The following is a 22,669-nucleotide window of genomic DNA, read 5'->3' as shown; positions in this document are numbered from 1 at the left end:
GTTAATTTAAATTAAATATTACCTAGAATCTTTTTTCTCCTCCCCTGTTCTTCCCTCCCTGTGTCTCTGCTTTCTTTCATGAGCTAGACCTCAAGGTATTTGTTTTGAATTTTTTTTTTTCTGAACTCTGTTCAGAAGTTTTGTGTTGCAAGTCTCTTAGCATACGTGCTATTTCTCTGGCTGTATAGATAGTGTTTCTGTGTTGGGCAGTAGCTAACGTGACACAACATTGTAGTTTACCTTTTCTCTAAGTAGCATAGCCCATATTTTTGCAAGAAAGAAAAAGGGAAGTCCTTTATATAAAATAGCACAATTACTCATGATGATGCTTTGTTTCTTCTTGAGTAGAAGTAATGCTTACTTACAAACTTATTCTGGAGACAATTTTAAATGAAGATGACTGGTTGGCTAAATGTAAAGGAAGAAACTAGCAATATTTGGCACCGTGTTGATGAGGAAAAGAGTTTATCCTCACATAGTAGTTAATGTATTCATTGCTGTAGTGCATATATAGTAAGAGTTTATCCTCACATAGTAGTTAATATATTCATTGCTGTAGTGCATATATAGTTCCTACATGTACTCCCTGGGAGCTTTTGGGAGATTCGGAGTCTGTTTTACTCTTTTGTGCCCAAGATTTATATTAAGAAAGTACTATATTTATAGATGACTGTATATTTTTTCTTTTCCTTGTTTATACTCTAAATGAGGTTAGCAAGATGTCTGCTTTGTAATAGAATATTTTATAGTAATACTTTAGTTTCAGGTTTTCCAATACTTTGAAAAGTATTGGAACACGGACAATGGCAGTAGACATGCTAATGTGGATAGGGGAACTCCAGGAGGTCTCAGTCATACACAAAGAACTAACGTTATACAGCCTGAGCAGGTTCTGCTTATCTATTTATGTACACACACACACACACACACACACACACAATATATTGAAGTAAGGGTGAAAAATCAAGCAGGGGTATGTGGGAGGGTTTGGAGGGAGGAAAAGGAAAGGAGAAATACAGCATTAAAATCTCAAAAAACAGAGTCTGTATGTATATACATATAAAATATTAGGAATATTGGTTTTCTCTAGGCAAGTATTATAGTTTAATCTTTTAAACCACCTGTATTGTTTTATCGACAGTTGAAGTTTACTATGATCTTAAAATTGTTTGTTTTATCTTTAAATAGGATTCACTAGCAAAATTTGCAGGCAGAAAACTGAAAGACTGTGGAGAAGATCTTCTTGTAGAAATATCTGAAGTGCTATTTAATGAGTTGGCTTTCTTTAAGCTCATGCAAGACTTGGATAATAATAGTATTGCTGTTAAACAGAGATGCAAAAGGAAAATTGAAGCAGCTGGAGTGATACAGTCTTATGCTAAAGAGGTAACTTTCCCTTTGCTTTTAAGAATAGCTATCATTAGCCTGAAATTAAAGTCCTTGATCATTATTAGTAAATAAACTCTCATTTGACCTCAACAAGAACAGTTATTTTTAGTAAAACCATAGTCAAGTGTGTAAATCAGTACTTGGGCTACATACTAAACTTAGGATTACCACAAAGGGGAGAGCAAAAGTGTAGACAGGAATGGATGCTAACTCTGAATTGTGAGGTGTCCAGTTCACTTCAGTATTGCTTACTAAGAGCTCCAAAGAAGAGAGAACCTGGATCTAGTTCCTGGTCAGCTTTCCTATGATGGCTGTTACCAAATGCCAGGGAGTCTCCAAGAATATGTATCACAAGGAAGTCAATTCCAGCCAACAAGCATCTGTCCATTGGCTAGGGCTCTAGTTTTTCTGCCTTGTTAATCATGACTGCATGTGAGACTGGATCGTTAATTCTCCTTTAGTGGAGGACTTACTAGGAGGCTTTCCTTGTAAGCACCCTTTCCTTATTCTCTGACCACAAGAAGGGAAAGTGAGCCAGGACCCAGACAGAGAAACCCATCTAACTTAGATTCTAAAATAGAGTTAGGCCATTTTCTCCATAGTGCTCCTGTTTTTATTCTAGACAGAATTCATTTCAACCATTGGTAAATACATAAGGAAAATAAAGTCGCAGAATACCATAGTAATTCCTGGAAAAGAGGTCTTTTAGTCTGTGTTAGATAGGCAGTCTCCTGAGACTCTTACCAGGGGCAGAAATATGAGTGTAGACCTGAAAGACAGAAGTTCATCATGAGGAAGGGGGAAAGCTTTGCTTAGAGAGACAATTCAATGCAGTGATTCTAAGGCAGAGTTGAGCAGTTGAACAAAACAGGGCCATAAAGACAAAAGTCTTCTAAGTAGAGTGGAAATGTGAGCTGGTGATAGGGTACTTGCCTGGAATGCTTGTAGGTTCTGAACCAAGTTATTGCAAAGGAAGTCAAGTGATAAGAATGGAAGTGATGCCATAGGGATAGTAAAGAACTTAACAACCAACTTGTCTAGGTATATAGTAGGAAACAAAAATTTGGCCCATCTCAAGGTAGAGATGTGAGGTTATCCTTTGATCTCTACAGGTGTACACACACACACTACACTAATAAGGACTAAAATATGAGGTTATTCTCTGATCTCCATAGGCACACACACAATATACATAAACATTCATTTAGAAAAATAGATGATGAGAGGAAAATATGAGATGTGATAAAGTAACATATCAATAAAACTGAGAAATAAAAGAAATGATAAGCTAATGTCTTAGATTGGTGTGCAAGCACACATTTTTGACAATTGAGTAAGTAATTCCAGTGGTTTATATGTGAATAATTATAGACAAAAAAAGTGATTTGCTGGCTTATTAAGATTAGAAAAACTGGAATTACATAAGTATTCCTGCTGAACTCTATTTAATTGATTTGCTATTAGGCCAAAAGGATTCTTGAAGGCGATCATGGCTCACCTGCTGGAGAGATTGATGATGAAGACAAAGTATGTGCTAACTTGTGTCTATAAATAATGCTTGTAGAACAAAACACAATTTTAACACCTTTTATCTTAATTCTTTTTACAAGTAAAGTATGTAAATGTCTTTTCTTCTGACAAACCAAGGTTTTTCTTGTAAAACAAAACTAGAATGTCAGAAGTAATTCTTTATAGCAGAGTGGTTATTATTGCTATGAAAGCTTTACCATATATACATTTTTAAAGTACTCAAAGAGTAATCATTATTTACATTGTTTACAGGACAAGGATGAGACTGAAACAGTTAAGCAGACTCAGATTTCTGAGGCATATGATGCCAAAGGTCCCAAAAACGTAAGATCTGATGTTTCTGATCAAGAGGAAGATGAAGAAAGTGAAAGGTGTCCAGTGTCTATTAGTAAGTTTAAAGGCTTTGAGACATATTTATATATAAGTTTTCTGTAGTGATGCATTGAGATTTGAGTCGCAGTATCATTAGGACTGAATGATCTGTGTAAACTGATTAAATTACCTTACCATTCTGCACCACAGTTTTGTTGAAGTGTACACTGATTTGAATACTTCAGATATAGTATATACAGTACCTGTATCACTCAGTGATACAATAGACAGTCACCATTACTAAGATTGCATGGATAATGTAGGTGATGCACAACAGTAGGAGACTGAGGTACTGGGATAACTTCAGTTCGGGAGTTAGAACCAGCAACACAGTGAGACTTACTTCATCTGTACACCCACCCCCCATCCTGAAGATGAATTTATGAGTTACTAAAATTTGTGTGTAATCAACTTAGATCTGTCTAAAGCTGAAAGTCAGGCTCTAACTAATTATGGAAGTGGAGAAGATGAAAATGAGGATGAAGAAATGGAAGACTTTGAAGAGAGTCCTGTGGATGTCCAGACTTCACTTCAGGCTAACACTGAAACTACAGAAGAAAATGAACATGACAGTCAGGTATTCTGTTACAGACACCTGTCCTATCTCAACCACTGAAAACAAGAGTCTTCTGAAAGCTATCAAAGTGTGTGCTTTTTCCACCATCATTTTCATAATTAGAAAACTATTTATTGAAAAATTAGTGTATTTATTTAGACCTGAAACTTTCCAGGTATGACATATGTATTTAATCCCAGTAATATGGAAGCAAAGGTGGACAGATCTCTCTGAGTTCAAGGACAGCCAGGGCTAAACAAGGAGACCCTTTCTCAAAAACAAACTAAACACTTACTTTTATAATCTTTAAAATATTTTAATCTCTTTTATAGTAAGTTATAAAACTATAAGATACTTTAGAAGATACGGATAAGTTTCCTATTTTTCTCCTAGTCACAAATTAAAATAATATATTTTATATCATAAAATCATTTGTTTTCCTGCATTTACTTTATCTAAACCAAGCGGCTATACCCGGTACAGTTTCTTCTGCTGTTTACTTCTGTTTTTTTGAGTGACTGTGTATGTGTATGTGTGTGTTAGTTTAAATTTATGTTTAATATTTAGACTTAGTCAAACAATATAAATATTTTCAGCTGCTGAGCCAAGTTAATATTGTTACTGCTTCCTTATATATCTTCCACCACATTTAGTAACTGTCTCCATTTTTATTAGCATTCTTTGAACATTTACATCCCTGAGTATTCTATCCTGTTCTCTAATAGCTGTCTATACAAGGCTCCCCACAGAATTTGGTAGATGGAGCTAATTGATTTGTTGTTGTTGTTGTTTTCTTCTTCAAATATTATCCCTTTCTGTTGTATTCTAGATCTGCTGAATAGCTACCAACCTAAGAATCCATTTCTCCATTATCTTCATCAGGTTTCTAGTTATGGAATCTAGTCCTTTGTCTTATTTGTGATTTGTGACCTCATCTCAGTGGTAATAAACCATCTAGTAACCTTCTGAGAAAATGCATAAAAGGTTAATATTTTTAGGTATTACATATTTTTAAAAAAATCTTGAGTGTTGAAGGTATTTTCCTTTAGAGATTGATCTTACTGCTTCATCATCTTGGTCAAAGAGCTGCTTTGCAGATGTCCTGTGATTTCTTCATTTTAACCCTATGTGTATAGCTTTGTCCTGTTCCCTACACTAAAAGATTTCCAGCCTCCAAACTTCTGGAGATTTACAGCTTTATTGTGATTTTTTTTCTATCATCTGGGTATTTGTTTCGTTTTTTCTATTTATATTCTTTTCTTATATTTGTTAAATTTCTTTATTTGCCACCATTTTCTCTTATGTCTGTGGAAATTATATATTGTAAAATAGTTAACTCTTGGTTGATACCTTATTTTTTCCCTCTGTTCTTTTTACTGTCCCATTGTTTTATCATTTTGCTTTATTTTTTGGACTGTATCTTGGATCTTAATACTTGTATTAATTAGCTTTATTTCAACTTTCGTACCTACTGTGCCTAAAAGCCTTTAACATTTTTCTGATTGTTTTATATGATGTCATGTATTTTCTTCTATACTTGAAAGCTTTAAATATCTACCTGTTGAACCTTGACTGTTTAAAGATTTATAGAGATGAACATACACACACTATTTTGAAAAAATGGCTTGGGTTCTATGAAGTTTCTCTATAAGACATTTTTATAGGCAGTTTACTTTCTTATAGAAAGTTCCAGTTGTAAGTTTATATTGGTACTTTCATTGGAGTGGTTTATCCAAAAACCCTTCTCCGTTCTCCACCCTGGATCATGGAAGTTCCACTGTTGGTGTTCTTGATTAAGTGAGTAGAGTAGGTTGTAGACTTAGATTAGATCCTAATTTTCTTTATGATTTTTTTTAACCAAGTCCTCACTTTAATGCATTTTTTATTCTACCTCTCTCTTCTCCCACTCTTAGCTAGCTAGCTAGCTAGCTCAATTTTACAAAATATCATCTTCCATCTTCTGTGAGGTTGGACATAAAACACTAGGAGTCAACTACTTTCTAAAACAACTCACCAGCATCGCTCCTTGTGATGATAATCAACCTCTGTCTTACTATTGTAGCCCTCACTGGCAACAGGTACTTCTATTTGTGGGATGAATTCAGATCCTGTTTCTTCCTCTGCTACAAACACTTGACTTTGTTCGTCTTTCTCTTCTTTACCACTTCTGCTTAAGGGTTTCGATTCACTTAAGGGTTACAAGTAAAGATAGCCTTTCATTTTAAGATGAGATCCTGAGAAAAATAGTAAAAACTTACAGGATCTATTTTATTCTGTCATTTGTTTTGTGCTTATCTAACAAGGAAACCTTTTTAATTACCTATCTTTCAGTTATTAACTAAAGCCTCTTTGAAACATTTGAGAAGAGACTGTTACATTTTTCTTTTTATAGCTCTGGGGTTGGACAAGAACCACATAGTATTAATTATCATTTCTATAGGGACCACATATTTTTAGGTCTTGCTATTAAAACATATTTTTCTTTTAGGTTCTACAACATGATCTTGAAAAAACATCAGAGAGCACAAGTGCACCATCAGACCAAGAACCAGCTAGTAAGAGTAAGAAGTCTAAAGAACCCCAAGTTTTAGATGCTTTAAAATAGTTTTCAATGTGCTTAAAACTAAAAAAGTAGTTTTTAATTCCTAACTAATGTTAGTGTAAAGACACTTTGGACTTAATGTACTTAATGTCTATCGTTGTTATCCTGATAAATGTACCACAAGTTGGCCTTTGAACTCTTTATGTAGTTTAAAGATAACCTTGAACTTCAGATCTTCTGCCTCTACCTCCTGAGTCATTGAATTGCGGGTATATGCACCCATATTGTATATCCAACTAGCAATTATTTTCCATTTGTTTGTATATTTATTTTGAGGCAGGGGTCTCAGTATACAGCCCTGGGTGGCCTGGAACCCCCTATATAAATCAGGCTGGCCTCCAGATTGAGAATCTGCCTATTGTTTCCCACATTCTGGGATTAAAAGCATGGGACCCTTGGTCACAAGTATCTTTATTTATTTACTTTCTCAGATGTGTGTGTGTACCTAAGTATGTGCATGTGTACCATATGCATGTAGTGCCCACAGAGGCCAGAAGAGGCTACCAGAACTGTAGTTGCAGGCCATTGTGGACTACTTGGTGTGGGTGCTGGGACCTGAACTCCAGTTCCCTGTGAAAACAGCAAGTTCCTTTAACGACTAAGCTATCTCTTCAGTTCTCCCCACACCCTTTTTTTAGATTTATATTTGACAGATATTTATTTACAGACTCTTTAGAGAAAAATGAGGGAAGTTTGTTTTGTTTTCGTTTGTTTTAAAATAATACTCATTTTAGGGCTTTAGTCTTAAAAATCCTAATTCATTATTCCTAATTCATTGAAATCACTTGGCCTTCAGGAATTTAAATTAACATGTTCCTTGCTAAATCTGTTCAGCTATACTTGGGAACCATGATAAGGAAAATCTGGATAGGGATCTTTTGGGTCTTACATGTCTTGATTACTCATTCATAATACTGTCTTTACTTAGTGTAAAATTGAACAGATGCTTCATTTCTGTAATGCGGAGACTTTCTTTTGATGGCAGATAACCAAGACAGCTCTCCTGTGAAGCCTTGTTATCTCAATATCTTGGAAAATGGACAACCCTTAAATAGCACTGCCCATAAGGACTCACTCACTACCACTGATTCATCTAAACAGCCAGACCCTATGCCATTACCCTTAACTGCAAGTGAAGCCTTAGTGCCTAGAGTCAAAGAAGTGAAATCTGCTCAGGAGACTCCCGAGAGCTCTCTGGCTGGAAGTCCTGATACTGAATCTCCCGTGTTAGTGAATGACTATGTATGTAATAATTACATTTCCAAGTATTTTTGCCTTTTCATTTCTGTGTATATTTCATTTTTGAGAGTAACACATTGAGCATATAAATCAAACTTCACTTTGTGGTTAGGTTCAAAACCTGTCAGAACATTTATTCTTTCTTATTCATGCTTAGTTTGATAGGAAAGTGGTTGTAAATTAAATGACCATCTCAAAAATTGAAGGTTTTATAGTTTTGAAAACCAAAAAATTTAGTTACAGATGACAGCAGGAGTTCCTATTCAGACCTAAAGTGCTAGTGATTCATGAAGCATCAGTTAATCTCTTACACCATCGAGGTTTTACTTCTTAACTGTTGGAGCAATTTGAAATCCTTTGATATACCTGAAGGTATAAATTTGGGGTATGGCAGAGAACTGTTCAACAGAGTCAGTATTTGTATGTAGCAAATTACAAAACAACATACTAGGAAATTACACTTACAATAAGTATATAAGTTTAGTTTCATTCTGAACCTTGATTTCATTTCAGTTTAATAGCAAACATATTAGTTTGGGGATGTGTGGGTTGTGTATTTTTAATGTAATTTTTCTTAGCAAAAATGAAGAGATTTGTAGCATAATATTTGAACCTCGAAGGGTACAATGTAGCCCTCTCCCCTTTTTGTTTTGGCATTTTGAGTTTGTTACTTTGATCCATCCAATCTGGAACTTGATAGGGAGACAGACTGGCCTGGAACTTTAGGTGTTATCCTGCCTCTGCCTTTTGAGTGCTGGGATCACAGGTGTCTGTCACCACTTAGACATTGGTTCATTTTTTAAAAGTTAAAATTTATTGTCTTCCAGTGGTATTTTTATAGTTATGACTCACAAATTGGTCAGAAAGGGAACTGAGAATGTTTCAAAAACGTAGGAACATACTCTTATAAGTTGCTTAGGTTTTTTTTTTCTGTGTACACTTAAGCATTTAAAGCTCTGAAAATTACTTGATTTAATCTTCAAACATTTTTGCAATATTTATTCATTTATTTGTTGGTTGGTTGTTTTTTTGAGACAGGGTTTTTCTGTGTAGCCCTGTAGACCTACCTGTCCTGAAACTCACTCTGTAGAACAGGATGACCTCAAACTCACAGAGATCAGCTTGCCTCTTCCTTCTTAGTGCTGGGATTAAAGTTTAAAGGCCATCATCGCCTGGCCAGTTTATCTTATGTGTATGTGTCTAAGTGTGTGTATGTATGTATGTGCATAATATATGTTCAGGATTCTATAGAAGTCAGAAGAGGGCATTGGATCACCTGGAACTGGAATTGCAGAAGGCTATGAGCAACCATGTAGGTGTTGAGATTTAAACTTGGGTCCTCTAGAAGAACAGCCAATGCATTTAAACACTGAGTCATTTCCCTAGCCCCTTTAAAAAATACTTTTTATTATATTAATTAGTTGAGAAAGAGAGATGGGGTAGGGGTGGCATATGTGTGTGTGCACCACAGCACATGTGAGGAAGTCAGAGGACAGCCTGCCGGAGTTTGTTCTCTCATCCACATTGTGGGTCTGGGGGGTGAACTCAGGCTTAGCAGCAAGTATCTTAACCAGATGAGCCATCTCATTACCCCTACCCAGTTTATTCTTACATGTTTGTTTGTCTTTGACACATGGTCTCTCTATTTATTCCTGCTAACCTGGAGCTTGCTATATGAAGAGCAGATTGCTTGTGTTTGCCTCATGAGCGCTGGGATTAAAAGCATGTGTTACCACATCCAGCTTGATTTATTCTTATTATCATTTTTATTTTCAATTTTTAGGCAGAGATTTATGCTGAAAATTATTTTTTCTCTAAACAGTAAAACGGTCAGTGTTGTATTCTCTGAAGAGTAATCTAATGACTGCATAAGAGATACGTTGTTTGGGGGCTGGATAGGTGATGAGCGCTGACCGCTCTTCCAAAGGATTAATTCTTATCTCCAACATGGCATCTCACCCCTGTCTGTAACTCCAGTTCCAGGGGAGCCGACACCCTCACACATTCATGCACATAAATTTTTTTTTAATTAAGAAAAAGATGTCAGAAGAACGTATGCAATTGCAGAGTGGATGGCGATGATGATGCGAGAGAGAACGCACCCTCAGGGTTTTACTGAGGTAGCTAATTAAGGAAAGAAGAGAATTCAAGTAAAAGAGAACGAATTGGAGATGGTCACTAAATTGCTAAATTCACAACTAGTATGAGCCTTTGAAAAGCTTATATTTATTACATTCTGAATATAATTCTGATGCATTCTATGAACGTAAACAATAAGGATGAAGGATATAGTGAAATAGCTCTTGTAGCGTATGCAAGACCCTGTGTACAATCATCAGTACCACCAAAGAATTGCTTGTTAGTGTTTGTCCCCTAGTGTAACTACTATTATTCATTCAGCCTTTGTGAACTGGTTTTTTAACTGTGGGGCAGCGGGGGCGGGGGGGGTGTCCCAACAGTATGCTCAAAGCTGTAGCTATGTACCCTGTTTAGTGAACTATACATTTTAAATTATTCATATAAATATGAATAGATAGAACTCCACCTTCTTTCTAGACATGAGTAATTTCGATTTTGATGCAGAGGTGTTATGCTTTTTGCTTTTGTATTGTTGATTAACTATAACTTATCTTACAGGAAGCTGAATCTGGTAACATAAGCCAAAAGTCTGATGAAGAAGACTTTGTGAAAGTTGAGGATTTGCCGCTCAAACTGACAGTCTATTCAGAGGTATTCGGCTCTCTTCAACTAAGCTTATCTTTGTAACAAATATTAGATGAAAGATTATACTTTTAATTTTCATTCTAAAGGCAGAGCTAAGGAAGAAAATGGTAGAAGAAGAACAGAAAAACCATTTATCTGATGAAATATGTGAAATGCAGACTGAAGAATTAGCTGGAAATTCTCAGATACTGAAAGAACCTGGTAAAAGTTACTAATTTTAATTTTGTATTGAAAAATCATGTTCATACCAATCTAGTTTGTTTTTGAAAGATACTATTTATTCCTAAAAAATAGAAGGCTACTATTGGAAAAGGGGCAATCTGTTAATTAATCCAGCTGCTTGATTCTTTGCAAATTATATTAGATTATGTTTTCTATTTATAAAATCTTTAATTTTAATAAAGTACTAGATGCAACTCTAATGTTAATGTTTTATGATTTCTTAATGCTTAAAATACGTGTAATATCTTTCATCTGCCCTGTAAAAAGTGTGTATTACAACCCATTTGCCCCTTCTTTTATTGTGTTCACATTACTTTTGGGTTTTTACCTTTATTATTTTAAATGTCCTTTAGCCTTCTTTGTTGTAGAAAGTTTAAAAACATAACGATTCTTATGAATTTTATTCAGATAAGCACACTGTTTGTTTTTACAATTGTACTCTCCAATTTCCTTCTCTGTGGATGTAATGGTACAACTTCTGAGTTGCTCAGAGCAATTTTTATATCAAAATTAAAGCATTTTCTTTTTATTATTCTCTATCAATAGTTAGAATCTTGTAATTTTTTTCCTTGTTTTTCTGGATGTGAGGTGTTGAACAGAACATGTAGATCTGTCAGAGCTTCCCTTTCAGCTCACTGCTGCCCACCTGAATAAACGGCATCTCTGTGGGCTTCAGCCCGTCCTGGTGGGCTAAGCTGCAGCTCTCTTCATAGAGCCTCATGTACTCAAGGAAACTGTTGGGCTCTAGTGTGTCCTCCAGCCACTCTTCTTTTGTCTGCATTTAATCATCTCTATAGTTACTTTCTTTTTCTCCTAGTGGAGTTTTTTAGAGAGAAAATACTTGCTTTGTTTCCAATCATGAAAAACAAATCCTCATTCTTTGTTTTGTAGGGGAATTTAGACTAAATTCACATTTTTTTTTCTGTTTTGGTCTTATATGTAAAGTAAAAGCTTTTATGAAAGAGAATATTAAAAGTAAATTTTAGTAAAATTTGATTAACTCATTTATAAAATATTATTCATTATTCTTCTTTTCAGAAACAGTGGGAACCCAGAGTATATGAAGTGTCTTCAGGGACTCATCTAACTCTCTTACATAGTCAGTGCATATAAAAAGACACTAAATAAAGCTGGGTTTTGATCTGTATAAAATGTAAATTAGTTTGACAATGCATTTTTGATGGGTATGCTAATCTCTGCCCATGGCAGTTTAAAACATCAGAATCTGAATCCTGGAAAGATTCAACCCTTGACACACGGTGGGATTTTTCTTTTAATTTTATTATTACTATTATTATTATTATTATTATTTGTTATGATCTTGACCCCTGCCCTTCATTGTGATGTTTGGTATGTTAACTTTAAAATGTAGTTTTAAATAAAGTTTGAACTTATATGTAAAGTACGCTTTTGGGAAATTTTGTTGAATTCTGTGCAGCAAATTGCTGTTTTATGTAATTTAACACTCTTCAGAAACAGCAGTGGCCAAGAATTAGAGAAATACATTATTGAATCTGAAGCCCAGTCTTAGACCAGTCTCCCGAATAATGGTAGTATTGCTGCTTTTGGGTCTGATGTTCTTGTAGTCACCTCCAGGTCCTGTGTAAGAATAACGTAGATTTTATAAAGGTAACCAGGAATCTGTAGAGTATTCATAGACATGTCAATCATCTAGATTGTGTACGAAGTGTAGGTGATGTTAGAACATCACAAAATTATCTATTAGATTAATATTTTCCAGAGTTGCAAATCCTGTCCTATGTTGCTTCATTCTAAAAATTAATATAGAAGCTTTATATAAATGTAGGGAGTATTTCTGTACAGACAAGTAACATTCTAATAAATTTAAAATGAAAAAACCAAACTCTTTTAAGTAGAATAAATAGAACTAAATTTATGTAACAGAACATTAATGTCCTTGGACAAATATGCCTTTTGAGATGATAATTTAAAACCAAAGCCTAATTTTGTGTGTCATGAGAGAGAAGCAAGTTCAAGTGTTAAGAAAGTTCTTGTGAGTTCTTCATCACTTAATAAACCAACTTTAAAGAGTGCTTTGTCTTCTGAGTCCATCCGTGCTTACCACAGCCCTGATCTGGTACTGATTATTGCAGAGCCAGCTAGCCGTGAAGAAGTCAGTCTTACAAATTGTTACTTGAAAAGCAATAGTATGAAAGATAATTCCAAATATCCTCTTCAATTTCTTAATAGTTGTCTAAAATACCCTGTAAGAACTTGGTGGTATTCCTTTAAAATTCTCACTTGCTTGATAGCTTAATATAAATGTCTAGTCAAGGAATATCAAATGATGACGATGTCCCTGTGAGGACTTTTATTGTATTGTTATTTAATTTAAATTAAGTCCATATATCTTGAACTTCATTCAAGTTTATTTGGAAAACTACCAATTCAGAATCAAGGATTCTTAACAGTTGGACTGACTTCGGGGGACATTAGAACAATAATTTATATGTACAAAAAACTATGTGTTTTCCAGACTGAAAGCTAACCGTTTTAACCCTCAAGGCAAGCCTTATATAAATCAGTGCATTCTCCCTCGTTTCCCCCCTCTCTCTCTGCATGCATACAGTGGAAGAATTGTATTTAATACGTTAGCTATTACCATGGTACCTATGAACTTTATCAAACCTAGTTTATTTGACTTATGTTATAGCTGCTGTCTAGTATGGTTTTTTCATATTTTAGTAGATAATTTAGTTTTAAAATACCCAGAGATTGAGAACAGATAATGTGTGTAATATGTTTTTCCTAGTAAGTATTGCTCAAAAGTTAAATAAATTAAGTATTCCCCTTTGTCTTAATTTTTAAGTTAAAATTTTGGTTAGTGATAGAGAGAGACAAAGAATCCCGATGAGTAAGATATAAATCTATGTAGAGATAATGCTACAGTAGTGAACTACCCAGACTGTGGAGGCACTCTGTATTCTGTAACACTCACTTTGGGTAAATGCTTTTTCACTGTTAATAAATGTATATCTTACATAGAACTCTGAATTGCATTTTTATTTAAATTGATGTATGCTCTGTACTTTAGAATTCTTTCCAGAACTGCGTCTTTCTTGGTAGTGTTTAATGTTAAAAAAAAATCAGAGCATGAAATACGATAGACTGACAATTGAAAGGTGTCACTGGAGAGTATTTTTCTTACAAGAGCACGTTTTCTATTATTTCCCAGTTCTATTTTTTTTATAAATACTTTTGATAAATACATAAAAAGGAGATTTTGAGATTGCATCTATCTTTCCTGACTTGAAAATACCTGATAGAATATAAATGTTAAGTATGATACAGTAAAGTCTTTGTGTACTTAAGGAAGCATACTTTTTCAGATTTGCTTTAGAAGAGCGGTGTTATTGTAACAATCACCAATCATTCACTCCTAATAACTAATCCATCATGAAACAACATAAAACAATCTTATGTCAGCTCTTGAAAGCAATTAGAATTATATTCTAGCTAACTACCTCTGACCTTAAAGTCAGTAGACTCTTATCCGTTACTTGTTTTCTGATAGTAACGAATTGGCTTTGAGCGGGACACTGCAGAGAATACAATGATCAAAGGGGCTCGGTGTTATCAAACTAGTGAACAAGCATATGTACAGTGAATAATTATATTTATATAGTATATATACATTATGTTTAATGTGTGAAGGGATGTGTGTGTACTGTGGTGAAGGTGTGGGAAGGTCAGGACAATTTGTATTAGTCTGTTCTCTCCTTCTACCATATGGGTCCCAGAGATTGAACTCAGATCTTCAGCCTTGGCAGCAAGCACCTTTACCCTCAGAGCCATCTCACTGGCCCAGTGCATGTTTTTAGTGATATGTCTTATTTGACATTTCCCAGATTGTTGGTTTCTAGGTTTCTAAGCAGATGGATAGGACAGATTGTAATAGACATTCTGCATCAACTTCCTGGTATCATTGTATATTTTTGCTGCAATGATTAAATAGGACATCCACAATTTTGTCAAGCTCTCTAAATTCTATGTTTCTAGACCAGATATGAAGATGGTTTTTAATGAAAAATGCTATGAAATTATTGAAGTAGCAGACTGATAAAGGAGAAACTGTGCAAACATGTAGTTTTATTAAATAAAAATATTAAAGGCTTTTAATATTCTAGCTGTCAATACCCCTTCAGTGGACTTTTTTCTAAATCTCAGTAGAAAATGTGGTGTCAAATTTATCTTTAAAATAGGAGTAAGGGCTAGAAAGAATGCTCAGCAGTTAGAGAGAGTGCCTGCTGCTTTTTTTTTATTTAATTTTAGTTATTTTGTTGAGAAACAAAAAAAAAAAAAACAAATTTCCTCCTCCTCCCAGCCTCCCATTTCCCTCCCCCTCCTCCCACCCTTCTCCCCCTCCCCCCACTCCTCTCCCCCTCCCTCTCCAGCCCAAAGAGCAGTCAGATTTCCCTGCCCTGTGGTAAGTCCTAGGTCCTCCCCCCTCCGTGCATTTCTAGGAAGGTGAACATCCAAACTGGCTAGGCTCCCACAAAGCCAGCACATTACGTAGGTTCAAAACCCCGTGCCATTGTCCTTGGGTTCTCATCAGCCCTCATTGTTGGCCATGCTCAGAGAGTCCAGTTTTATCCCATGCTTTTTCAGTCACAGTCCAGCTGGCCTTGGTGAGCTCCCAATAGATCAGCTCCATTGTCTCAGTGGGTGGGTGCTCCCCTCATGGTCCCGACTTCTTTGCTCATGTTCTCCCTCCTTCTGCTCCTCATCGGGACCTTGGGAGCTCAGTCCAGTGCTCCAGTGTGGGTCTCTGTCTCTGTCTCCATCCATCACCAGATGAAGGTTCTATGATGATATGCAAGATATTCGTCAGTATTGCTCTAGGATAGGGTCATTTCAGGTTCCCCATCCTCAGCTGCCCAAGGAACTAACTGGGGACAACCATACCTGGATTAAGGAAGAAATTAAGAAAGAAATTAAAGTCTTCCTGTAATTCAATGAAAATAAAGAAACAACATACTCGAACTTATGGGACACTATGAAAGCAGTCCTAAGAGGAAAGTTCATAGCACTAAGTGCCCACTTAAAACAGAGAAAGCTCACATTGGAGACTTAACAGCCCAACTGAAAGCTCTAGAAAAAAAAAGAAGCAGACTCACCTAGGAGGAGTAGAAGACTGGAAATAATCAAACTGAGGGCTGAAATCAACAAAATAGAAACACAGAAAACAATCCAAAGAATCAATGAAACAAAAAGCTGGTTTCTGGAGAAAATCAACAAGATTGACAAACCCCTATCCAAACTAATCAAACGGCAGAGAGAGAATTTGCAAATTAATAAGATCAGAAATGAAAAGGGGGACATAACCACAGACACAGAGGAAATTCAGAGAATCATTAGATCTTACTACAAAAGCCTATATGCCACAAAACTGGAAAATGTAAAGGAAATGGACACTTTTTTAGATAAATACCATATACCAAAGTTACACCAGGACCAGGTGAACAATCTAAATAGACCTGTTAGTCGCGAAGAATTAGAAGCTGTTATCAAAAACCTCCCTACCAAAAAAAGCCCAGGACCAGATGGTTTCAATGCGGAATTCTACCAGAACTTCCAAGAAGACCTAATACTTATACTCCTTAATGTATTTCACAATATAGAAACAGAAGAGTCATTGCCAAATTCCTTTTATGAAGCTACAGTTACTCTGATACCAAAACCGCACAAAGACTCAACCAAGAAAGAAAATTATAGACCAATCTCACTCATGAACATCGATGCAAAAATCCTCAACAAAATACTGGCAAACCGAATCCAAGAACACATTAGGAAAATTATCCATTATGATCAAGTAGGCTTCATCCCAGGGATGCAGGGCTGGTTCAACATACGAAAATCTATCAATGTAATCCAGCATATAAATAAACTGAAAGAAAAAAACCATATGATCATTTCATTAGATGCTGATAAAGCATTTGACAAGATTCAACACCCCTTTATGATAAAAGTATTGGAGAGATTAGGGATACAAGGGTCATACCTAAATATAATAAAAGCTATATACAGCAAGCCGACAGCTAACATTAAATTAAATGGAGAGAAACTTAAAGCCATCCCACTAAACTCAGGAACACGACAAGGCTGTCCACTCTCTCCATACCTCTTCAATATAGTACTTGAAGTTTTAGCAATAACAATAAGACAACATAAGGGGATCAAAGGGATTCGAATTGGAAAGGAAGAAGTTAAACTTTCGTTATTTGCAGATGATATGATAGTGTACATAAGCGACCCCAAAAACTCCACCAAAGAACTTTTACAGCTGATAAACACCTTTAGTAATGTGGCAGGATACAAGATAAACTCCAAAAAATCAGTTGCCCTCTTATACACAAAGGATATGGAAGCAGAGAGGGAAATCAGAGAAGCTTCACCTTTCACAATAGCCACAAACAGCATAAAATATCTTGGGGTAACTCTAACCAAGGAAGTGAAAGATCTATTTGACAAGAACTTTAAGGCATTGAAGAAAGAAATTGAGGAGTATACCAGAAAATGGAAGGACCTTCCTTGCTCTTGGATTGGGAGGATCAACATAGTAAAAATGGCAATTCTACCAAAGGCAATTTATAGATTCAATGCAATCCCCATCAGGGTCCCATCAAAATTCTTCACAGATCTTGAGAGGACAATAATCAACTTTATATGGAAAAACAAAAAACCCAGGATAGCCAAAACAATCCTATACAATAAAGGATTGTCTGGAGGCATTACCATCCCTGACTTCAAAATCTATTACAGAGCTACAGTGATGAAAACAGTGTGGTACTGGCATAAAAACAGAGAAGTTGACCAATGGAATCGTATAGAAGACCCGAATTTTAACCCACAAACCTATGAACACCTCATTTTTGATAAAGGAGCCAAAAGTATACAATGGAAGAAAGAAAGCATTTTTAACAAATGGTGCTGGCATAACTGGATGTCAACCTGTAGAAGAATGAAAATAGACCCATATCTATCACCATGCACAAAACTCAAGTCCAAATGGATTAAAGACCTCACTATCAGTCAGAACACAGTGAACCTGATAGAAGAGAAAGTGGGAAGTACCCTACAGGAGATGGGCACAGGAGATCGCTTCCTATGTGTAACCCCAACAGCACAGACTTTAAGGGCAACATTGAATAAATGGGACCTACTAAAACTGAGAAGCTTCTGTAAAGCAAAGGACACTGTCACCAAGACAAATAGGCAACCTACTGACTGGGAGAAGATCTTCACCAACCCCGCAACAGACAAAGGTCTGATCTCCAAAATATATAGAGAACTCAGGAAACTAGACTTTAAAATGCTAATTAACCCAATTAAAAAATGGGGCACTGAACTGAACAGAGAATTCTCAGCAGAAGAAGTTCAAATGGCCAAAAGACACTTAAGGTCATGCTCAACCTCCTTAGCAATCAGGGAAATGCAAATCAAAACAACTTTGAGATATCATCTTACACCTGTCAGAATGGCTAAAATAAAAAACTCCAATGATAGCCTTTGCTGGAGAGGCTGTGGAGGAAGGGGAACACTCATCCATTGCTGGTGGGAATGCAATCTTGTGCAACCACTTTGGAAATCGGTGTTTCGGTTTCTCAGGAAATTCGGGATCAACTTACCCCTGGACCCAGCAATACCACTCCTGGGAATATACCCAAGAGATGCCCTATCACATGACAAGAGCATATGTTCAACTATGTTCATAGCAGTATTATTTGTAATAGCCAGAACCTGGAAACAACCTAGATGCCCTTCAATGGAAGAATGGATGAAGAAAGTGTGGAATATCTACACATTAGAGTACTATGCTGCGGTAAAAAACAATGACTTCTCAAATTTTGCATGCAAATGGATGGAAATAGAAAACACTATCCTGAGTGAGGTATCCCAGACCCAAAAAGATGAACATGGGATGTACTCACTCATAATTGGTTTCTAGCCATAAACAAGGGTCACAGAGTCTACACTTGGTGATCCCAAAGAAGCTAAGTAAGAAGGTGAACCAAAGGAAAAGCATATAGTTGTCCTCTTGGCTATGGGAAGTAGACAAAATTGCCGGGGAGAAAATTGAGATCTTGGGGGTGGGGTGGGATGGGGGTAAGGGGAGATGGGGAGAGAGGGGGGAGAGGGGGAGAATGGGGGGGAGCTTGGGAAAGGGGGAGGATTGGGATGAAGGAAGGTTGGATGGGGGAGCACGGAAGCACGGTTCTTAGTTGAGGGAGCCACCTTAGGGTTGGCAAGAGACTTGAACCTAGAGTGGCTCCCAGATACCGTGCCTGCTGCTCTTAAAGAGGATCGGGGTTCAGTTCACAACCTGCAACTCCAGCTCTCGGGGATCTGGTGCCCTCTTCTGGCCCCTGTACTGATACGTTTAGAACTGAACGACTCTGGCTTTATCACTGTGAACATGACTGGCAACAATGACCAAAATGGCTGCTTAAATTGTAGGTTGAAAAGTATGCTTGGAAGGAATTGGTCATGTACTTGGGAGTAGTGTGTCTAGCATATAGGAAGTCCCATGATCACCAGCTCTGCAAAAGGGGAGGAGAAAGGACTGAAGGAGGGAGGATGCAGAGGAAAAGAGGATGAATTCGGCAGTAGTGAAGATTACTAAAACTGAAAAGGGGAGTATGTTTCAGCTGTCAAGTTGATGCCTGGATGTCACAGTCACCTAAGAACAATATGAAGAAGGGAAATAACAGTTCAGGTTTATTTGTTTGGCAAGATGAATTTTATTGGATTTATTCCATGTGTTGAGTTAGACTAACACTAAACAACCCACTAATGTGACTCACCATGTGTACACCCCAGAAGAGAGAACCTCAAGACCACTGCAATAAAAAATTACTAAAAAGGCATTTTTTAAAGAATATAAATCTTTTTGTCTTATTTTCTTCACATTGAAAATAGATTCTTTTCTCATACAGTATGTCCTGTTATAGTTTTTTCCCCTCCTCCGAGTTCCTCCGTACCTATGCTCCTCTCTGGGCCCACTCCTTTTCTCTCTTGTTAGATCAGGTTTCTAAGAGATAACAACCAAAAGTGACAGAATTAAAACTGTCATATCAAAATCCCATCGGAGAAAAAGAGTTTCAAAAGCTAGCACAAAAGTCAGAGACCCACTGATTAGGAGTCTCATAAAAAACTAAGCTATTAGTTATAATACATACACAAAGGACCTGGTGTAGACCCTGTGCTTGCTGTTTCAGTGTCTATGAACTCATGTGAAAAAGTAATTTAAAAAAATAATTTATGTGAATTAAATTTATTGAATTAATATGACCTCCTGAGACTGAGAAGCTTCTGTAAAGCAAAGGACACTGTCACTAAGACAAAAAGGCAACCCACTGACTGGGAGAAGATCTTCACCAACCGCGCAACTGACAAAGGGCTGATCTCCAAAATACAGAAAGAACTCAAGAAACTAGACCGTAAAAGGCTAATCAACCCAACTATAAAATGGGGCACCGAGCTGAACAGAGAATTCTCAACAGAAGAAGTTCAAATGGCCAAAAGACACTTAAGGTCATGCTCAACTTCCTTAGCGATTAGGGAAATGCAAATCAATACAACTTTAAGATACCATCTTATACCTGTCAGAATGGCTAAAATAAAAAACACCAATGATAGTCTTTGCTGGAGAGGTTGTGGAGAATGGGGTACACTCATCCATTGCTGGTGGGAATGCAAACTTGTGCAACCACTTTGGAAAGCAGTGTGGCTGTTTCTCAGGAAAGTCGGGATCAACCTACCCCTGGACCCAGCAATACCACTCTTAGGAATATACCCAAGAGATGCCCTATCATACAACAAAAGTATATGCTCAACTATGTTCATAGCAGCATCGTTTGTAATAGCCAGAACCTGGAAACAACCTAGATGCCCTTCAATGGAAGAATGGATGAAGAAAGTATGGAATATATATATTAGAGTACTACTCAGCAGTAAAAAGCAAGGACTTCTTGAATTTTGCATGCAAAATGATGGAAATAGAAAACACTATCCTGAGTGAGGTAAGCCAGACCCCAAAAAGGTCACTCATATTTGGTTTCTAACCATAAATAAAGGACATTGAGCCTATAATTAGTGATCCTAGAGAAGCTAAATAAGAAGGTGAATCCAAAGACAAACATATATGCATCCTCCTGAATATTAACCTTCATCAGGCAATGAAAGGAGACAAAGACAGAGACCCACATTGGAGCACCAGACAGAAATCTCAAGGTCCAAATCAGGAGCAGAAGGAGAGAGAGCACGAGCAAGGAACTCAGGACCGCGAGGGGTGCACCCACACACTGAGACAATGGGGATGTTCTATTGGGAATTCACCAAGGCCAGCTGGCCTGGGTCTGAAAAAGCCTGGGATAAAACCGGACTTGCTGAACATAGCGGACAATGAGGACTACTGAGAACTCAAGAACAATGGCAATGGGTTTCTGATCCTACTGCACGTACTGGCTTTGCGGGAGCCTAGGCAGTTTGGACGCTCACCTTACTAGACCTGGATAGAGGTGGGTGGTCCTTGGACTTCCCACAGGGCAGGGAACCCTGATTGCTCTTCTGGCTGCGGAGGGAGGATGACTTGATTGGGGGAGGGGGAGGGAAATGGGAGACGGTAGCAGGGAAGAGACAGAAATCTTTAATAAATAAAATAATCCAGGTGCATTGGTGATTTGCATACATGTGTGACTGTAAGGGTGTCAGATCACCTAGAACTGGAGGTACAGACAGTTGTGAGCTGCAGTGTGGGCGCTAGGAATGGAACCCAGGTCCTCTGGAAGAGCAGCTAGCTCTCGATGTCTGAGCCATCTAACTAGAGATTATTTCTTCCAAACCTCCTATTAGCATTCTTTTTTTAAAGGATTTATTTTTATATCCATTGGTGTTTTGACTGAATGTATGTCTGTGAGGGTGTTGGATCCCCTGGAACTGGATTTACAGACAGTCGTGACCTTCCATGTGGGGGCTGGGATTGAACCTGGGACCTCTGGAGAAACAACCAGTGCTCTTAACTGCTGAGCCATCTCTTTAGCTCCTCCCTCTTACTAGCATTCTTAGTAATGAAAGCATAAGATACCTATTCTATTAAAATCTAGAAAAGTGCCATTAATTACAACTCCATTTCACATTGTACCATAGCTTTTACCTAGTTTATGAAATAAGGATGCCACAAGAAAATGGCCCATAGAGTAAACTAACGAGGGCTCATAGGGGCTCTCAGAACTGAAGTGACAATCACGAAACCTTGCATGGGTCTGACCTAAATCCTCTGCATATAGGTTATGGTTGTGTAGCCTGGTGTTCTTGTGGGGTTACTAACAGTTGGAGCAGGAGCTGTCTCTGACTCTTGCTTGCTTTTGAGACCCCTTTCCTCCTACTGGATTGCTTCATCCAGCCTTAGAACGAGGGGATATGCCTGGTCTTATTATAACTTGGTATGCCATGTTTGGTTGATAGCCCTGAGAGGCCTCCCCTTTTCTAAAGGAAGAGTAGTAGTGGATCTGGGGTAAATAGGAGGTTGTGGGGAGGACAGAGGAGAAAGGGAAAACCAGTTGGGGATGTGATATATTAGAGAAGAAAAGAATAATAGAAAGAATGAGTTACAACTGGCAGTATTCACTGAGAGTGTATTGTCAATAAAAAAAATTGAAGTTAATGCAAAGATTAACCATACAGGCTTACAAGTGCTTAGGCACGTTATTTTTTGTGTGTTTGTATGTGGAGACCATTCTGTACTGGCAGTTCACATGGTTCCAGTCAAGTCGAGCAACACCACTTTTAAATACTTCCCAAGAAAAATTTTGTTGAGTTCACCCATGCATCTGTGTAACGCTACAACAGCCCTGAGGCAGCTAATGGCTTCTGTTGAACTGCCTGCGATGTTGAGAAACATCTTGTCTAGATTCCTAAACAGAAAGGAACCCTGAGAAAATCACTGTTGAACGTTTATTTTACAATGGTAAATATGAAACCACAAGACAGTTAAGTCTCCAGTCAGCCCACGG

The 22,669-nt window shown here is 37.1% G+C and overlaps 1 protein-coding gene across 18 annotated transcripts in view; it reads left to right on the top strand.

The window, feature by feature from the left end:
- The window catches only part of Pcm1 (pericentriolar material 1), a 96,913-nt gene extending 83,277 nt beyond the window's left edge, over nt 1-13,636 (top strand). For 15 of the 18 annotated variants that reach the window (XM_041644420.1, XM_041644425.1, XM_041644427.1 and 12 more), the window contains 9 exons: nt 1,189-1,386; nt 2,854-2,916; nt 3,172-3,307; nt 3,708-3,868; nt 6,336-6,408; nt 7,435-7,691; nt 10,326-10,418; nt 10,499-10,613; nt 11,673-13,636. In XM_041644420.1, the coding sequence (XP_041500354.1) occupies nt 1,189-1,386; nt 2,854-2,916; nt 3,172-3,307; nt 3,708-3,868; nt 6,336-6,408; nt 7,435-7,691; nt 10,326-10,418; nt 10,499-10,613; nt 11,673-11,698 (1,122 nt within the window). In that variant the 3' untranslated portion in view covers nt 11,699-13,636. The remainder of the gene's footprint in view (nt 1-1,188; nt 1,387-2,853; nt 2,917-3,171; nt 3,308-3,707; nt 3,869-6,335; nt 6,409-7,434; nt 7,692-10,325; nt 10,419-10,498; nt 10,614-11,672) is intronic. The other 3 variants (XM_041644435.1, XM_041644438.1, XM_041644422.1) reach the window with 2 other exon arrangements.
- Nucleotides 13,637-22,669: the final 9,033 nt, after the last annotated feature.

Source organism: Microtus oregoni, unplaced genomic scaffold (genome assembly GCF_018167655.1).
Source record: "Microtus oregoni isolate MIOR12 unplaced genomic scaffold, Mior012 000096F_ref0000112, whole genome shotgun sequence".
NCBI lineage: Eukaryota > Metazoa > Chordata > Mammalia > Rodentia > Cricetidae > Microtus > Microtus oregoni.
The sequence above is the reverse complement of the archived record's forward strand: the minus strand, read 5'-3'. Positions and strand labels throughout refer to the sequence as shown.